This window comes from Crinia signifera, chromosome 8, assembly GCF_055691185.1.
Source record: "Crinia signifera chromosome 8, ASM5569118v1, whole genome shotgun sequence".
In the NCBI taxonomy this organism is placed as follows: Eukaryota; Metazoa; Chordata; class Amphibia; order Anura; family Myobatrachidae; genus Crinia; species Crinia signifera.
This window is the reverse complement of record NC_139224.1, coordinates 122779382-122799461: the sequence shown is the minus strand read 5'-3', so window position 1 is coordinate 122799461 and position 20080 is coordinate 122779382. Positions and strand designations below refer to the sequence as shown.

The window sequence follows — 20080 nt, the reverse complement described above, 5'->3', positions numbered from 1 at the left end:
ACAGACATGCTTAAGGGATGTATCATTTTGAGTAATTCACTGTCTTTTAAGTGTAAAAGATTAAGCTGTGTATCTGTTGGCTACTTGGCTATAAATTCCCTCAAACTCCAAATGCAATTATCCTGCGACATATAAATTGACATCAGTAGAGCTCCCACAGGTTAGTCTTTGGCAGTACTCCGCTCATAATGACTGGATTGACCAATTTGTTAAACTGGAGGTAACAGGGATAAAAAAAACTGCTTTCTGTATTCTTTTCCCCCTTCTGCTCTTATCAGCTTCACACACTTGCTGGGAAAGAAGGAAAAAACCGAATACATTTAAAATAGAAAGCACACACGTTTGGCAAACATCTGGAACAGACATTTCCCTATAGTACGTACATAGCAAATACAGCCCTGGTTTCATGCATGTTTGTTCACACAGGCAAATACATTGCATATATTCACAGTGTGTAATAATCGGTCAGTACAATATGAACACGGAATGTTTCAATATGCAGATTTTTGGAGCAACAGAGCTCTAAGATCTTCTACTTCGTATCTACTCATCAGGTCTGGGGGTACCGTCTTTCTGAGATGGCGGTAGCCCACTGTAGCCTATGGGCTACTTACCTCACTGCCGGAGGGGCAGTGTGGTCAGCATGGGTCAGTGCTAAGGGCACACGTGCAGACCATCTGTACCCGGTGAAGCAGATCGCAGGGATGAGCTCCTTTCATAGCCCATTTTGCTGTTTCTGCATGGACATACAGTCTGACAAAAGGATTGCATACTGGCTACTGCAATGCAATCCCCGGGGGGTCGATGTTACCCAGATCGCAGTTCTGATACTTGTTGAGAATATGGCACACTGCACTTGTCAGCAGTGTACGTATTATGGGTGCAGGGTTTGCTGTGCAGAAGGGCCCATGGATGAAAGAAGGCCTTGCAGCAAACCTCCTGTAACCCCAGGCAGACCCATTTGCCACTGTGACTACCCCTATAATAATAATAATGGTATTTATATAGCACTTTTCTCCTAATAGGACTTAAAGTGCTTGTACTAGCACAAACTACAAAACAAACTTAAGGTGGCGCCATCTTTCTGGTGATATCATCAGAACTGTGGCTCCGCATATGAGTACCTTTGCTATGAGATCCATTCCAGTTGTTTTCTCTTTTCTGTTTTCCAGCTGCCTTCCTTTAAAGCACCACCAGGTGAGCATGCCAACACTGCTACTTTGGGGAGAACATGATGCATTTGTGGAAGTGGAGATGGCCGAACTGACGCGAGTCTATGTGAAGAATTACTTTCAGCTATCAGTATTATCCCACGGCAGCCATTGGCTTCAGCAAGATCAGCCAGAATTGGTTAACACCTTGATATGGACTTTTCTAGAGGAAGACAGATTTCGAGCAAAAGACTGAATCTGAGCACTGTTATATACATATATAAAAGGTCTACCTTTTGCTTGTAGCCACTTCACTCCTAGAAAATACAACCACCTAGCAGGAAGCTGGGTTACTGATAAAACAGCAATTATCTTACAAAGGGCCATATTTAGCTTGTCTCAGTGAACACAGTCACTATAATGTGTCTACAATGATGTCACTGTGTATTATACACAGAGCGGATTGTCCCGTAAATGCTGTGTCAATTGTTAATGCCAGTCTGAATTGTAGTGTTTATATATTTTGCACATATACATGCCTTAACATCTCTGAGTTTACACTGTACAACAATGAAGTCACGTGAGTCTCTGATCTCTTGCATTCTCTACAATTGTTGTGTGGTGCCTTGTAAAAAAAAAAGTAAAATCTCAATACAGGGGTGCCATTGGCCAGCTGGTCATATGGATATAATTTATTTTTATTTTTTTACTACATTTTGTAACATCACTAAGATGTTGTCACTGCACGAAATGGCCTGTCCTGATGCTGTGACTCTTTGTACTAAAATTAGTTCTGGTGGTAATGTGTGTTTCTGCTATTTGTTGTTGACTATAAGGATGTAAAAAATGAAATGTTTTACCTCATCTTAATACTTAGCACAATGTAAGATATAATACAGTGCTGTTAATCTTTGGCTTGATTACTTGAAGCAGGAAATGCTATACTCTTACTGCAAACAGCTTCAGCAGAAACATTGATTTGCAGTGGACCGATTTATTGAAGAAAGATACTATACTGTATATTTAAAAGTTAATGGGCCTAAAAAATGTTTTTTTTTTTTGTAAATCGCTAATAAAGAGAAAGAAAAGCTGCTTCAACCATTTTTTTTAATTATGTCAAAATATAAAATCTTTCCGCATTACAGCTACATCTTTATTTTGTAAAAGATAATCTTTCTATTCAATTGTGTCGTCGTCATCCCCCCCCCCCCCCCCCCCCGACATCCCATCACAGAGTGATATTCAATTGATACTTTTTATCACACTGCTCATGCCCATTAGGGTTGGGTTTAGCTGTATAAAGCAGTATACCCAGCTGAAGGATGGAGATTTTGTTTAAAATTATCTACTTAACACACTGTGGCCTTTATTCAGATCTGAGCGCAGTACAGATTTGTTTGGAAAATGGGCAAAACCATGTGCACTTCAGGTGGGGCAGATGTAACATGTGCAGAGAGAGTTAGATTTGCGTGAGTTATTTTGTTTCTGTGCAGGGTAAATACTGGCTGCATTATTTTTACACTGCAATTTAGCTCTCTCTGCACATAATAAATCTGCCCCACCTGCAGTGCACATGGTTTTGCCCGTTTTCCAAACAAATTTGTACTGCAATCAGATCTGAATAAGGGCCAGAGAGCATCCATTTTGTGGGCTAAGCAGTAAATCATCAATTTGCTAGGAATCTGTGACTTGATAGGCTGAATTCTCTGTAATATTAGTTCAATATACAAAATTATGGCCTCAATCCTCTGCATGTGACAGGTCCAGTTTATGGTGGACTGTTGTCTATGATGTGCTTCACAATATTACATATATTTTTAAACATCTAAAAGATTCCCCCTTCCTTGTCGCTCTACAAAAAAAGAGAGACTACAGTATGTGGGAAAGGTATTGTCCCCATTAATATTTGGGTTTGCTGACTTGAAGTGAATGCAGATGGTAAATTAATAAAATTGTGCTTTGATTAGGAAACTTTCAGGAATCTGTGTTTTTGTTATAGAAACAATGTATTCAGTCACATTGCTATAGGACAGTTACAAATGTAAAGGTGCCCATACACATTATGTGTTTTGAACTAGATCGCATCGCATGTGATTTGCGTGTGACAGGGGCGGATTGGGAATTAAAACCAGCCTGGGAAATATCTTAAAGCAGCCCTAATGGGGAGGGGGGGGAGTCGGGGGGGGGGGGGGGGGGGGGGGGGGTGTTGTTGCGCCCGTTTTTTGGGGGTGTTGCCTATCAAAATGGGGGTGTGGCATATTCCAACGAGGCCACGCCCACTCTTGCAGCGGCGTTTTAAAAAAAAGCTAAAGTTCACATTATGCAACGGAATGAGAAGACACAGGGTGAGAGGGGGTAGGTGCAGGGTGAGAGGGGTTGGTAATGAAGGGTGAGAAAGGGGTGACAAGGGGTGAGAGTAGAGTGGCAGGGTGGAAGAGGATGCAGGGAGGGAGGGGGGACGGAGGGTGGTATGAAATGCTGGGAGGGGAGATGCAGGGTGGCTGAGAACGAAGGGAGGGAGGACTTTCACAGGGTGGCACAGGACGCAGAGTGTGAGGGGGGCATGGTGGCACGGGATGCAGGGTAGGAGGGGGAATGCAGAGTATGCAGGGAGGGGAGTCAATAAGTGGTGGAGGATGCAGGGAGGGGAGACTGTGATGCCCATTATACATATGCCACACATCGTGATGCCCATTATACATATGCCACACACAGTGATGCCCATTATACATTTGCCATACACCGCGATGCCATTATACATATGCCGCACTATGTGATGCCCACTATACATATGCCAAACACTGTGATGCTCATTAAACATATGCCTCACACCGGGATGCCCATTATACATATGCCGCACACTGTATGCCCATCATACATATGCCGAACACCGTATGCCCATTATACATATGCCGAACACCGTATGCCCATTATACATATACCGCACACCCTGATGCCATTATATATATATGCCGCACACCGTGATGCCCATTATACGTATGCCTCAGACCGTGATGCCCATTATACATATGGCACCAGAGCCGGCCTTATCCAATCTGATGCCCTAGGCAAGATCTTTGTTGGCGCCCCCCTCTCCCCCCCCCCCCATGCCAATTTACCTGCACGCATGCAAATGGATGTAACGATAGGAATACAGGGTCCCTGAGCTGAGCAACGCAATTAAGCAGAGATCGCTGAAACACATTGCTGGCACACATGCTATATACCTGAAATGTGTGCTTAGCGATCTGTGCTAAACAGTGTTCTTTGATGAGAGCACTGGCGATAAAACTAGGATAGACAGTGAACGGGCAATAGCAAGTCACGGGACCGCACATCCCGTCGCTTGGAGGCATACAGTATACACGGATTGGTCTGTGTTTACTTTCTAAGTGTTCTAGTCAGATAGCTTAGGAAATAGGTAAAAATTGCTACATGTGTATGCCCCATTAGCAGTATAGGAGATTGCTAGACTGGGTGCTACTATGGGTGTGAGCAGGTTTATGGGTGAAGGGATACTGTTTAGAGGTTGATGGCTTCTGGATGAAAGCTCAGTGTGTGGGGATGATGGTACCTGAATGCATGGCCAGGGTATAAGTATGACGGTCCCTGGATGCAGCAATGGGGTGTAGGGGTGATGGTACCTCGATTCAGGGACAAAAATAAAAATGATTAGCACTTACAAATGGTGCCACTCTCATCTTTGCGGCTCTCGACAAATGGCGCGAATGAGGCTTGCGTGCATGTGAGAAGCTCAAGTGCCCCATTCACAGCAATGCACGCACGAGCATGTGAGATGCTTTCGCTTCCCTGTCCCGGTAATCGGCATGCTACAGCGTGGCTCCATCTGTATGTCTCATTTGTACATTGAGGTGACTGTATAAACATACAAAAGAGGTCAACATGGGAGCAACGACTGGGCAAATAGAGCAGGTGTGGAAAGATGAGGGCAATACAGATCAAATGGGCAAAGGGGGAGCAGAAAGGGAGGCTACTGGGACACCCTTTCTGACAGAAACCCTTTACTGACAGACACCACACATACATATTTACTGACATACACCGCTTACTAAAACAGAAATCTTTTACTGACACAAACACACTGGGGGGGTATTCAACTGGTGTTGATTTTTCGCCTAGGCCAAATAATAGGCACTTTTTATCATTTATAGGATGAATTTTTATTTGCCCTATGCCATTAAGGTGCAGATTTTTTGCTGCTCCTGTCTGCTGAACTTGCAGGTCAATTTGGCTATATAGCCAATGACCTGTCTGTTCAGCAGGTCCCGGAAACATCAATGAATAATACTGTTTTCCGATATCCTTCAGTGTGTACACTTAAATTGGCCACCTGCAGCCGCGGTCTATATTGTTAACGATATCTACCACGGCCACGATTGCCTAATATGTATGGGCCTTAAGTGCATACACTTTTATTAATCATTGGCCAAAGATGTTATGCCTTACATCACAACTGGGCAGGTATATACGTGTGCCTGCGAAGTTGTGATGTCATTCATGGACGGCCTCTGCAGAAAGCAATGGTCAAAGCACCTGCAGGCACCCCTCCAAGCAAGCAATTCCTAATGATCACAGTATCTGCCCACACCCATACCTTGCACCACAGTACCCCTAAGGTCACAGCAACTGCACCCTCCCCCCACTAAAAATGTCACAGCACCCACACCCCACCCCCAATCTGAAAGACACAGCACCCACCATACCCCCACTCTCCAAAGGTCACATCACCTGCACTCTCCCACACCCAGAAGGTCACAGCACCTGCACTCCCTCCACCCCTAAGATTACAACACTTACACTCAACCCAAAAGTCACAGCAGCGGCACTTCCTACCTCCCCTTCTGATGCTCACAGCACAGCCACAGTTTGGACTCTGTCTGGAACAGAGCATCGGCAGGTCAAGTGGATGGGAGCTTCATTGGGTCTGGGGGCGGAGCATCGGCGGGTGCGGAGGCGGGGTTTCGGTGGGTCCAGGGGCGGAGTTTCAGTGTGTCTGGGGGCGGAGCTTGGGCCAGTTCCAAGTTCCTTCCAGGCAGCAGAGCAGAGTCCGACTCAGACAGATTCTTCTATGGGATTTCGGCCAAACTGTTGAAAGATGAGCTGCTGCTGGTGGCTGTACTGCAGCAGGTGCTGTGGGACTGTTTTCAGTCGGCGGCCTGGAGCTGCAGCTCTTCAGACTGCCGACGCCGCTGCATGTCAGGCAGGCATAATGGCAGTCGGCAGCAGCACAGAGCACACAGCAGCAGGATGCAGAGCAGGGAGTGCGCCTCCCTGCTCTGCATACTCTAGGCGGGTAGCGCCAGCCCAGTGCTGCCACTAGGCATAGGCTGATGCCCTAGGCAATTGCCTAGTATGCCTATGCCTAGGGCCGGCTCTGTGTGGTACAACTTGAGGCCGGCCGCGGCCATCTTTAAACAGGGCAAAATACACGGAGATGCTGCGGCCGGCCCTGTTAAGCAGGGAGGCGGCCCTTTACACTAAAAATATGCCGGCCCACCGGGAAACAGCCCAGTTTCCCGGTGGGCCAATCCGCCCCTGGCGTGTGATGCTATCCAAAGCTAGTTCAAAAAGTATGTGCAGCACATACTTTTTGAACTGTGCAATGGGATGTGCACAGGAGCGTGCATCACACACGCAAAATGCACCGTGTATGGGCAGCTTAAGAGCTTCTTCAGAGTTGGCATTAAAGAGGAAATATATGGGACCCACACATTAGGCATGCATGGGAACTTTGTAATTTTCATATCCAGAAGCATCTGGGCACTTGAGGAGGGTGGTATCCAGCCTTTCCTGGAGGAAGGGACGAAGCTAGTAAGACTGTTTTTCATTGGGAGATGGCAAAAGCCAACATATTTGAAACTGTTGATTCACTGATACTGATCCAAACATGAGCAGAATTGGCAAATCAACGATCACTAATGTGCTGGAGTTTGCAGATTCCCTGACAAATTGCAGGTCATTACAGTCCATTGAATAACTGTATTGGTCCATAAATGTATGACCTGTAGAACTTAGCTCAGGGCAAAGTTATAGCATAGAGCCATTAACCTCCCCCCTCCCCCATAGACATACAGATACAGACACATCGAAAAAACTGTGACCCGATGGAGAAAAAAAACACACATATTGGCTTGCACAAACAAATGAGGTACTTCGATTGCGCCCACAGGAAAATAAGATTGATTCATGCACTGATACAAAATAAAAATAAACATTGATTCCACCAGCCCCCTACAGATGACTGACCTCACCTCCTGGACTGTCATACATAGCTGCAGAGCTAATAGCAGGAGATCAGCCTTCAGTTGTTCCAGAAAGTCCAGAGCAGTGAGTACCTTCCTCCATAGAGTGCAGACCAAGTCAGTGGGTGCAAACTCTGTCCCCTACCTCCCCCGTACTCTCAGCACCTCCTCACCATTTTCAGCCCATCAGCACTGTCGTCAGTCTTACCGTACCTTCCCCAGTCCCATATTACCTTTCTCAGCCACAGCCCCCATCACCTACATCAGCCATAGTCCCCATCCACTTCTTCAGCCCCAGCCTCCATCACTATCCTCAGCCACTTGCTAGCAATGAAATGGATATGGAATTTCCCTAGAAATGGCTCTCTAATGAAGGAATGAATAATGAAGAATGGGATTGTTGAATAAAAATAATGTAATATACCATATAAAACATGGGGATCACAACAAATAATAAAAAAAGGCAACCACTAATGATATCACATGGCAGTAGCTTGCTCCTATAATGTATCTGGACTGGACTAGCATAGTAGAGTCTGGCAAACTCCTGAGGCAGTAAAGTTCTGACCACAATGATAAATACCAACTGACCACACCATAGACTCTAGAGCAGGGCTGGGCAACACCGGCCCTCCAGATGTTGATGAACTACACATCCCAGCATGCCTTGCATCAGATTCAGCATGGCCACATAGCAAAACGAATGCAAAGCATCCTGGGATGTGTAGTTCACTAACATCTGGAGGGCCGGTGTTGCCCAGCCCTGCTCTAGAGGATAGTCCGAAGCACTTTTGGGAGAATGGGTGGCAAGATGAAAAGGTGGGTCTTAGATGGATCGGCAAATGGTATATTGGTGGTCTTGGCAGTGATAAAAAAAGTCCAGGAAAAGAGACCAGTGAGTCCGGTACCTGGTTCAAGCATTTGATGGAGGTATTCTGCGGTAGTGATGCCGGAAATACATCAGCTCCCAATAATGTAATATGCAGTCTAGTAGAATGAGCATAGTAATGCACAACATCCTTTAAGTGCTTACATATATCCATTTTTTCCTATTCAAAAATAAGAATAAAAACAATTTATAGTGCATCATACAAAGCTAATTTACAACAATTACAAAAATCAGAAACTTTAGTTAAATTACATAGTTCTAGAAAATTAAACATTGGGTACTTGTGTATTTGCAGGGCGCCCAATTAGCATAAGTACGTAGGCGTAGTGAAATCGCATCACATGGTAAGTTTTCGTGCCGTGCGATGCGATTTCACACCCCCCTGTCAGTCACAACTCCAGAGGCGCCAAGACAGAAGCTGCACGTGACGAGGAGCGGTGAGTAGACTGCAGATCCAGAGCAGCATGTCCGTACTGCTTGGTAAGTAGTTTTAATGTCATTTTTTTTTGCTTTTGCAGGTTCTATGGTGGCTGGATCCAGGGCAGTAGGGGGTGAACATGTGCATGGGGGTGAACATTTGTAGGTGGGTGATGATGTTCAGGAGCCGTGACTGATGAAATTTACAAGCCGAAATTGTGGTACTACGAGCGAATTACATTTATCGTTGAACAAGCACCAAGGAGAAGATCAGAGGGTACTCCTAAGGATGAAGACTCTACCCCTTAGTACATTGCGGTATGTCATGCGCAGCAGACAAGAATTTGACTGATGAGTGTGACATAACGCCAGGTCATATATGCCACAGGCCATTGCTCCCACCGCCCAACTACCCATATCACCACCCTATGCACATTACGCCGGGTAATACTACGCCTCCCCATTCTTCTTATGCGCCGGTTCCCCCTATACCATCCACCACTGCCACTGAAACCAGTACATTGTCTGGTGGTGTGTACTCAGCTTTGCTGAGTACACAATCCCCTACACCAGATGATGATGTTTTATTTAATTATTTTTTTTTTATTTGGATTCGTTTTTTAATTTAATTGCTTATAAAAATGCTCTTGATCTCCTTGATTTGTTTGTTCAACGATACATTTCTTTGCTCATTTTACCACAATTTCGGTTTGTAAAGCTCACATTACGGTACTTCTGAACGTTGTGATGTCCGTACTTGCTGTTCTCCTTCACAAACCACTATTCGACATTTTTGCATCTTCTTCCGAACCCATGGAAAATTTGCAGCGCTGTTTACGAAGCTCTACTGTAGTAATCAATTGCTGTATGCCTGATTTCAATTTGCCTTGTTGTGATAGTCCCTTACACAGAGGCAGTCGTTTTCCTCATATATTTTGATAAAACAAGACCTAAAAAAAAAAAAAATGTTTAAGTAAAAAAGTGAAATGTAACAATGTGTGGTTTCTTTTATTTAGATGTTGACTTTTGCTGTAATTTGAAATGTATATAACTATGAAAATTCTACCCTCGGGTGCTGGATGACCTGCCGTCAGTCGGGATTCCGATGGTCAGTACTCGGACGTCGGAATCCCGACTGTTAAACTGCACGACAGCCAGGATCCCAACTTTCAGGGACTACTCTCCCTCTTGGGATTACATGACTCCCATAGAGGGAGAATAGAATCTGTTCCTAAAACACCCCCACTATCCACATCACCCCGAAGCGTGACACGCGGAACGTGTCCTCCCGACCTTTTCATACCCCCTCTATCCACGTTGGCGTGGAGTTGATTTAATAAAGTGTGGCGAGCGCAGCGAGCCCGAAGCATGGCTGCACCACCACCGCTGCACAAGTAAGTAAAGGTGTGGCAGGGGCATTTTTTTAAAATAGGGAGGTCAATCTCGGGATTGAAAAAGTGCCCGAGATTGGCTTCCCTATTACTACTACTACTGAGCAGCTGAAATACACTAACATGTAGAGATGTTCTAGTCATGCCCATATCGTAAACCCCTTGATGCCAGATATGGATCATCCACATGGTCAAAAGGTCAACACAAGCAATAGGTTGAAGTGGAAAAGGTAGACATGAGTTTTGTATGTTCTATGATGTCTATGTCGACATTCTGCATAAATGTACGGTACTTATGTAGTATCTGGGCGCCCGATTTTAAAATCGGGTCGGAAAAATCGCATCGAATCTGATATCGCATGCGATCTGATGCGATTTTCCATAGGGTTCCATGTTAATAAGGTCCTGTTCATTTCCCCACTATCCAAGTGGGCATAGAGTTGATTTTATAAAGCGAGCCCGAAGCGTGTGCAGGGTGGATTTTGGGCTCGTTATATTGAAATATATAAGGAAAACGACTGCTTCTGGAGGACCGATCACAGGGACTATCATAAAAAGGCCAAAAGGAATCAGGCATACGAGAAATTGGTTAATTACAGTAGAGCCCGTGACAGTGCTGCAGACTCTGCAGAAGTGGGTTCGGGAGAAGATCACAAATATGTGAACAGTGGTGGTGAAGGAGAACAATCAAGTCCGGGAATCTCAACGTTCAGGAGCCGTGACTGATGAAATTTACAAGCCGAAATTGTGGTACTACGAGCGAATTACATTTATCGTTGAACAAGCAACAAGGAGAAGATCAGAGGGTACTCCTAAGGATGAAGACTCTACCCCTTAGTACATTGCGGTATGTCATGCGCAGCAGACAAGAATTTGACTGATGAGTGTGACATAACGCCAGGTCATATACGCCACAGGCCATTGCTCCCACCGCCCAACTACCCATATCACCACCCTATGCACATTACGCCGGGTAATACTACGCCTCCCCATTCTTCTTATGCGCCGGGGCCCCCTATACCATCCACCACTGCCACTGAAACCAGTACATTGTCTGGTGGTGTGTACTCAGCTTTGCTGAGTACACAATCCCCTACACCAGATGATGATGTTTTATTTAATTATTATTTTTTTTATTTGGATTCGTTTTTTAATTTAATTGCTTATTAAAATGCTCTTGATCTCCTTGATTTGTTTGTTCAACGATACATTTCTTTGCTCATTTTACCACAATTTTGGTTTGTAAAGCTCACATTACGGTACTTCCGAATGTTGTGATGTCCGTACTTGCTGTTCTCCTTCACAAACCACTATTCGACATTTTTGCATCTTCTTCCGAACCCATGGAAAATTTGCAGCGCTGTTTGCGAAGCTCTACTGTAATAATCAATTGCTGTATGCCTGATTTCAATTTGCCTTGTTGTGATAGTCCCTTACACAGAGGCAGTCGTTTTCCTCATATATTTTGATAAAACAAGACCTAAAAAAAAGTAAAAAAGTGAAATGTAACAATGTGTGGTTTCTTTTATTTAGATGTTGACTTTTGCTGTAATTTGAAATGTATATAACTATGAAAATTCTACCCTCGGGTGCTGGATGACCTGCCGTCAGTCGGCATTCCGATGGTCAGTACTCGGACGTCGGAATCCCGACTGTTAAACTGCACGACAGCCAGGATCCCAACTTTCAGGGACTACTCTCCCTCTTGGGATTACATGACTCCCATAGAGGGAGAATAGAATCTGTTCCTAAAACACCCCCACTATCCACATCACCCCGAAGCGTGACACGCGGAACGTGTCCTCCCGACCTTTTCATACCCCCTCTATCCACGTTGGCATGGAGTTGATTTAATAAAGTGTGGCGAGCGCAGCGAGCCCGAAGCATGGCTGCACCACCACCGCTGCACAAGTAAGTAAAGGTGTGGCAGGGGCATTTTTTTAAAATAGGGAGGTCAATCTCGGGATTGAAAAAGTGCCCGAGATTGGCTTCCCTATTACTACTACTACTGAGCAGCTGAAATACACTAACATGTAGAGATGTTCTAGTCATGCCCCTATCGTAAACCCCTTGATGCCAGATATGGATCATCCACATGGTCAAAAGGTCAACACAAGCAATAGGTTGAAGTGGAAAAGGTAGACATGAGTTTTGTATGTTCTATGATGTCTATGTCGACATTCTGCATAAATGTACAGTACTTATGTAGTATCTGGGCGCCCGATTTTAAAATCGGGTCGGAAAAATCGCATCGAATCGCATCTGATATCGCATGCGATCTGATGCGATTTTCCATAGGATTCAATGTTAACATAGTCCTGTTCATTTCCCCACTATCCAAGTGGGCATAGAGTTGATTTTATAAAGCGTGACGAGCGCAGCGAGCCACCAAGCCCGAAGCGTGGCGAGCGGCCGCGGATTACGTAGAATGTTTTCCGCCTCCCCTCGCGGGGCTCGCCACGCTTCGGGCTCGCTTTATAAAATCAACTCTATGCCCACTTGGATAGTGGGGAAATGAACAGGACCTTATTAACATGGAACCCTATGCAAAATCGCATCGAATCGCATGCGATTCAAAGCGATTTTGCCGAAAATCGCGTCGAATCGCATCTGATTGTATGCCTTAAGGTAAGGCATACAATCAGAAAATCGGCAGCCCAGATACTACATAAGTACCAAATGTACAGCGTCCCACTCGCATGGCTCACTTCACTTGCCTATCGATCGCATCCCGAGTACTAATGCACACAAAAATGGGGTATTCAGTGGATGTATTATGGGAATGTTCCCGGGGTGTTAATGCATACACACAGCCGGAAGCATAGGAGGCTGTAGTCCAGCAGAGAATTGCACCTGACATAATGCTGGGGTAATTTGATATGGTACAACCAACGGTGACATACAGTACAAGGATGCCTGTATTGATATTGATGCAAAACATTGGTGTGAAGTGGGGAATTTAGTACAAGCCCCATCACCCTTTCTGTGGTCCTGGGAGCTCTTAGAAAAGGGGCCGGTTCAGACCTGATCACTGGACTGCAACCTATTGTAGCCTGGGGATGAGTTAGCCACTGACCACTACAGTGAGATTCCGCCCATGCGCATGGCTGCAAATGTCATCACAGGTGTGCAAATAGGGGGGAAATACATGTGCAATCACTCCCCATTGAATGGATCCCCCCCCTTATGTGCGGTGGCTGCTGTGTAAGCCAAGACTTACTGGGCGCTGTGATGGCCATGGGGAGATTGAGATTTGGAGAACTGCGGCTGCTAGAAAATTCCGCCCAGGATGATGTTTCTTAGCGAAGGCAGGAGAAATAATTTGATGGTGAGTGACAATGGACTGATATCTCCACCTTGTGGCCACAAGCGAGGGGATGTGTTACCGTACAGATCCCCTCGCATGCTAGTGAAGGTATTTGTGGGGCAGGTGCTTAGCCAAGCAGTGTTTAACTGTTTGCTAGGCTGAGAACATACACGGCCTAGTGAACAAGTCTGAATCAAGCCCTGGATTCCCCTTTAGGTCTCTGTTTAAGAATCAGTCATATCCCCTTTAAGCACTCTCATCTGTTCTGTATTTAGTAAACAGCCATATGATTGGCAGCCAATGCAGCCTCTCTGACTTAAGCTAAGCCTTACCTCCTTTTCTGAGCCCTTTGCTGGGTAGCAGTCCCACACTGGGCGCAAGTGGTGAAACTTGTGGGTGGTGAGCCCAGGTGCAAAAATATAATTTAGGCCCCCCACCACCCCAAGTTCACAATATGCAACACAACAGTGGGTGACAGGTAAAAAATAATATAACTGGTTGACAGGAAGATTGTGACAGGGGCAGCAGCCCTGGAGCACTGCGCCGGCTTCCCCAATGGTAGTTCCGCCTCTGCTGGGCTCAGATAGACTTTGCACATGTGTATTTGTCAGTCACACTGCTGCATCTCAACCAGGGGCGGGCTGGGCCGGGTGCCATGTGCCCCCCAGGCCGCTTTATCAATCAGTACTGAAGGCCGCCTGGTGGTCCAGTGAGAATTGTCATTAGAACTGTCCGGGCTTTAAGAAAATGGCCGCCGGCCTCCTGCACTGGGGACATGTCTAGAGAGTGCAGGAGGCCGCTAGGGGGCGGAACTGTGGGCAGGACGAGAGGCCAGAGCACCATCAACAAGCAGCCTGCCTGTGCCGAACATCACACGACGGACGGCACCCTACTTCCGGCGGCCGGCCTGTGCGTCCACCTTTCCCTGCTAGTGCTGCAGGTACTGACTGAGGAGAAGCCTGTGGTGTCCGCCCGGCGGCAGTGAAGATCTCAGCCTCACTGCCTCAGGTAACAGCATCTGTACAGGGGAAGAACAGGACTGAGGAGAAGCCTGTGATGTCCTGACTCTTCAATCCTGTTATGCAGGGGAAGTAGCTTGTGGTGTTGTTTTATTATACAGGGGGAGCAGTCTGTGGTGTCATTATTATGCAGGGGGAGCAGTCTGTGGTGTCATTATTATGCAGGGGGAGCAGTCTGTGGTGTCATTATTATGCAGGGGGAGCAGTCTGTGGTGTCCAGTTATGCAGGGGGAGCAGCCTGTGGTGTCGTGTTATTATGCAGGAGCAACAGCCTGTGGTGTCCTGTTATTATGCAGGAGAACAGCCTGTGGTGTCCTGTTATTATGCAGGGGGAGCAGCCTGTGGTGTTGTGTTATTATGCAGGGGGAGCAGCCTGTGGTGTTGTGTTATTATGCAGGGGGAGCAGCCTGTGGTGTTGTGTTATTATGCAGGAGCAACAGCCTGTGGTGTCCTGTTATTATGCAGGAGAACAGCCTGTGGTGTCCTGTTATTATGCAGGGGGAGCAGCCTGTGGTGTTGTGTTATTATGCAGGGGGAGCAGCCTGTGGTGTTGTGTTATTATGCAGGGGGAGCAGCCTGTGGTGTTGTGTTATTATGCAGGGGGAGCAGCCTGTGGTGTCCAGTTATGCAGGGGGAGCAGCCTGTGGTGTCCAGTTATTATGCAGGGGGAGCAGCCTGTGGTGTCCAGTTATTATGCAGGGGGAGCAGCCTGTGGTGTCCAGTTATTATGCAGGGGGAGCAACCTGTGGTGTCCAGTTATTATGTAGGGGGAGCAGCCTGTGGTGTCCTCCAGTTATTATGCAGGGGGAGCAGCCTGTGGTGTCCTCCAGTTATTATGCAGGGGGAGCAGCCTGTGGTGTCCTAGTTTATTATTATAGTAGAGGAGCAGCCTGTGGGGTCCTGCTGCTGTTGTTGTTGTGGGATTGGTATGAAATCCCGGCAGTCGGAATCCTGGCGTTCAAAATCCCAACGCCAGAATTCCGACCACCGAAATCCCCGAAATCCCGACAAGGGGGGGGGGTGGGTGTGTGTGTGGATCGCCACACTAATTTATTCTCCCTCTGTGTGTGACGTGGGCATATAGGCAGCACTACTAATGTCGGCAACTGGTGTGGGCATGTGTATAGGCAGCACTACTAATGTCGGCAACTGCTGTGAGCATGTGTGTAGACAGCGCTACTAATGTCGGCAACTGGTGTGGGCACGTGTATAGGCAGCACTACTAATGTGGGCAACTGGTGTGGGCACGTCTATAGGCAGCACTACTAATGTCGGTAACTGGTGTGGACATGTGTGTAGGCAGCACTACTAATGTCGGCAACTGCTGTGAGCATGTGTGTAGACAGCGCTACTAATGTCGGCAACTGATGTGGGCACGTCTATAGGCAGCACTACTAATGTCGGCAACTGGTGTGGGCACGTGTATAGGCAGCACTACTAATGTCGGCAACTGGTGTGGGCACGTCTATAGGCAGCACTACTAATGTCGGCAACTGGTGTGGACATGTGTGTAGGCAGCACTACTAATGTCGGCAACTGCTGTGAGCAGCCTGTGGGGTCCTGCTGCTGTTGTTGTTGTGGGATTGGTATGAAATCCCGGCAGTCGGAATCCTGGCGTTCAAAATCCCAACGCCAGAATTCCGACCACCGAAATCCCGACAAGGGGGGGGGGGGTGTGTGTGTGTGTGTGTGTGTGTGTGTGGATCGCCACACTAATTTATTCTCCCTCTGTGTGTGACGTGGGCATATAGGCAGCACTACTAATGTCGGCAACTGGTGTGGGCATGTGTATAGGCAGCACTACTAATGTCGGCAACTGCTGTGAGCATGTGTGTAGACAGCGCTACTAATGTCGGCAACTGGTGTGGGCACGTGTATAGGCAGCACTACTAATGTGGGCAACTGGTGTGGGCACGTCTATAGGCAGCACTACTAATGTCGGTAACTGGTGTGGACATGTGTGTAGGCAGCACTACTAATGTCGGAAACTGCTGTGAGCATGTGTGTAGACAGCGCTACTAATGTCGGCAACTGATGTGGGCACGTCTATAGGCAGCGCTACTAATGTCGGCAACTGGTGTGGGCACGTGTATAGGCAGAACTACTAATGTCGGCAACTGGTGTGGGCACGTCTATAGGCAGCACTACTAATGTCGGCAACTGGTGTGGACATGTGTGTAGGCAGCACTACTAATGTCGGCAACTGCTGTGAGCATGTGTGTAGACAGCGCTACTAATGTCGGCAACTGATGTGGGCACGTCTATAGGCAGCGCTACTAATGTCGGCAACTGGTGTGGGCACGTGTATAGGCAGAACTACTAATGTCGGCAACTGGTGTGGGCACGTCTATAGGCAGCACTACTAATGTCGGCAACTGGTGTGGACATGTGTGTAGGCAGCACTACTAATGTCGGCAACTGCTGTGAGCATGTGTGTAGACAGCGCTACTAATGTCGGCAACTGATGTGGGCACGTCTATAGGCAGCACTACTAATGTCGGCAACTGGTGTGGGCACGTGTATAGGCAGCACTACTAATGTCGGCAACTGGTGTGGGCACGTCTATAGGCAGCACTACTAATGTCGGCAACTGGTGTGGACATGTGTGTAGGCAGCACTACTAATGTCGGCAACTGCTGTGAGCATGTGTGTAGACAGCGCTACTAATGTCGGCAACTGGTGTGGGCACGTCTATAGGCAGCACTACTAATGTTGGCAACTGGTGTGGGCACGTATATAGGCAGCACTACTAATGTCGGCAACTGCTGTGAGCATGTGTGTAGACAGCCCTACTAATGTCGGCAACTGGTGTGGGCACGTGTATAGGCAGCGATACTGCTGTCGGCAACTGGTGTGGTCATATGGTTACACAGTGCTACTAATATCGGCAACTGGTGTGAGCACTATGTATAAGCAGAGCAACTACTTTTGGCAACTTGTGTGGGCGTTATGAATAAGCAGCCCTTCAAATGTGGGCATATGCAGGAGTTCTCGGGGCATTACGTGTGTCAATATCATATGGGCATTATGGTGCATTGCATATTTTGTAAGGGGAAATAGGGGGTGTGGCATAATGTGTAATGGGCATTATAGTGTGCTGCATATTGTGTAAAGGGCATCATGATGTGTGGCATAATGTATAATTTGCATTACTGTGTGTGGTATAATGTGTAATGGGCATCATGATGTGTGGCATAATGTATCATTTGCATTACTGTGTGTGGTATAATGTGTAATGGGCATTGAGGTGTGAAGCATAATGTGTTATGGGGATAACGGTGTAATTGGTACTTTTATGTGACCACACCGCTTCCTCATGAAGCCACGCTCCTACATTTTTGCGTGCACTTACAGCGCAAACTCTCTCTTTTTTTAACTCATGGCACCAAAATTGTGCTACTATGTGGTGTAATTTGGAGTGGGAGTACTATTGTGTGGCCATTCCCCTTGCTTGTGAGATCACACGTTTTTCTTTTGGTGTGCACTGTCCCTTTGTAAAGTTTGGGTGGGCGCAAATTTATAGTTTGCAGGAGGGCGCCAAACCCCCTAGCACCGGCCCTGAGTATAAGATCAGCAGAACGTTAGATGCCATACTAAATAAAAAATTATAATTAAACTGAGCTGTGTCATGCTGACACTTTTGAACCTAATAGAGTGACATGTAAGACTGACCAGCAGGTGACTGAGCTCAGCGTGTGTGTGTCTCTGTGTGTGTGTCTGTGTCTGTGTGTGACTGTGTATGGTGACTGGGTTTAGGTGCTGCTAGACCGGCCTCATTATACAGAAGATTACAGCGCTGCTGGCTAGAGTGGGCTTTATTTATATTTATATTTATCATCTTCCCAGCCACGTGTGTCTATGCGTCCAATAGGAACAACAGGTCGTCCGTTTTCGGCTGTCCATTGGTCGGTTGCGCTTGGAGGCGTTACTTCCGGGAATGACGTATCCGAGCCGGGTACTATCGCAGGTTCGAATTCTAGAGAGTCGAGTCCAAGGTGCACACGATCATTGCCGGGACTGCAGCGTCATCTGTCCCGAGGGATCTGTTCGTGCTGTGATGCTTTGCAATCCTTGCTGTGCTGCTCTGCGGCCCTGACCTGTTGCCTTAGTAACGGCTCCTTGTATAGCGGTGCTGAGAGCTTTGCAGTCGCACAGGGGAAAGCAGCAGCCTGGTTATGGAGGTCGGCTGCACAGCTGTGTGTATAGTAGATTACTGAAAGTTTATTAATGACTCTTCCTTGTAATGCAGACAGACTAAAACCCCTAGTAATGGCCTCTGCTGGCCGGCCAGAGCTGAAGGGCTTCTATGCCAAGGATGTGGCGGAACGGCGCAGGCTTAGAGATGTGCTGTGTGACCAGCTCAGCCGAGATCTGCTCAGGTAATGTACAGTATGGCCTGAAATATAGTAATGCCACTTCACTTCCCACCCCCCCTGGGGCAGAGTTACAGTGTTCCTGTTTGTGGGGTATATTTTTCTGCGCATACTTAGGCGTACATGCATGAATAATTTCTATGCATTTCAGAGGTAGTACATTTATCGAAACAGCATTACTGGGTTGTAACTAGTGTTGACTACAATTGATGGGTTGTCACCATTGGGAATAAACCATCTACAGCGAGCCATTGACAGTTAGACTATGCGCAGACAGAGCCCCACACATACATAGCATAGCAAGTGATCATTCCCATCAGTGGCTTCCCACCGGTGTTGAGAACACTTTCCATCATTATCAGATCATTGATGGTTACAAGCCATTGATTGTTGATGACCACCCCTAGTTGTAATGATGCCAAGGACAGAGAGGGCTATGCAGTGCTGGACATAAGTGAAAACACGCCTGGCGTAACATTTTTGGTCACTTGGTCAACTTTTTCAATTAAAATCTGACTCTTGGGCCGCATGGGAAATCATTTTGGCCGATGACTGAACATTGGAGCATGTATGTTATCATCTACCAAAATCAGTATGCTACTCACTCCTGTTTGTTCTGCAGGCTTTTAAACGATGAACTCCAAACCGATTTCACCCTGAATGCTGGACAGACAAAGTTTAAAGTACACAGGGCTGTGCTTTGTGCAAGAGCACCAACATTCTACATGTTTGTTACCAGTAGGGGAAGCGAGGATACCTTCACTGTGCAGAATGTGGAGTCATCAGAAATAAAGACTTTCCTAAAGTAAGTTTCAGGCTGCATTAAAGGGTTATTTCTTCTTTTTTTCCTTTCAGATTATTTCTATAATGCTAATAATGTTTTTTACTCATGTGCTAAATTGAGCAGTTCTTATTCTCTAAATTGGTACAGTATCTTTGTTTCTGTATAAAGGTGTTAAAAGCTTTTTTTGCAAATGGTCATTTAATTGAGATGAAAGGGTTCCTTGCTAGGCTACTTTACATTATCTGAGTTCTCCAGGAGACCACACACTCTTTATTTTGTATCAGATTATTTAACAGATACAGTAATAAGGGTCACGCTATAGAGAGGGTGGTATTTGGATGCCAGTGGTCAGAAGACTGACAGCGACATTTCAATAGTCACCTTTTTAGGTATGCATGCTAACCCTCCCACCCACCGCAGCCTAATCCTCCCCCCTTAGCACCTAACCATAATTCCCATCTGTACCCTAATAGTCATTTCAGTGCC

At 46.6% G+C, this 20080-nt stretch overlaps 2 protein-coding genes across 6 annotated transcripts in view; both read left to right on the top strand.

The window, feature by feature from the left end:
• The window catches only part of EPHX4 (epoxide hydrolase 4), an 88695-nt gene extending 86345 nt beyond the window's left edge, over positions 1-2350 (top strand). Inside the window, exon 7 of the mRNA XM_083157105.1 lies at positions 1173-2350. Coding sequence (XP_083013231.1) covers positions 1173-1407 — 235 coding nt within the window. The 3' untranslated portion in view covers positions 1408-2350. The remainder of the gene's footprint in view (positions 1-1172) is intronic.
• A 16055-nt stretch (positions 2351-18405) lies between these two features.
• Positions 18406-20080, top strand: part of BTBD8 (BTB domain containing 8) — a 97605-nt gene continuing 95930 nt past the window's right edge. For 3 of the 5 annotated variants that reach the window (XM_083157103.1, XM_083157102.1, XM_083157100.1), the window contains exons 1-2: positions 18407-18816; positions 19433-19615. In XM_083157103.1, the coding sequence (XP_083013229.1) occupies positions 18665-18816; positions 19433-19615 (335 nt within the window). In that variant the 5' untranslated portion in view covers positions 18407-18664. Of the gene's footprint in view, positions 18817-19432; positions 19616-20080 lie in introns of all 5 variants that reach the window. The other 2 variants (XM_083157101.1, XM_083157104.1) reach the window with 2 other exon arrangements.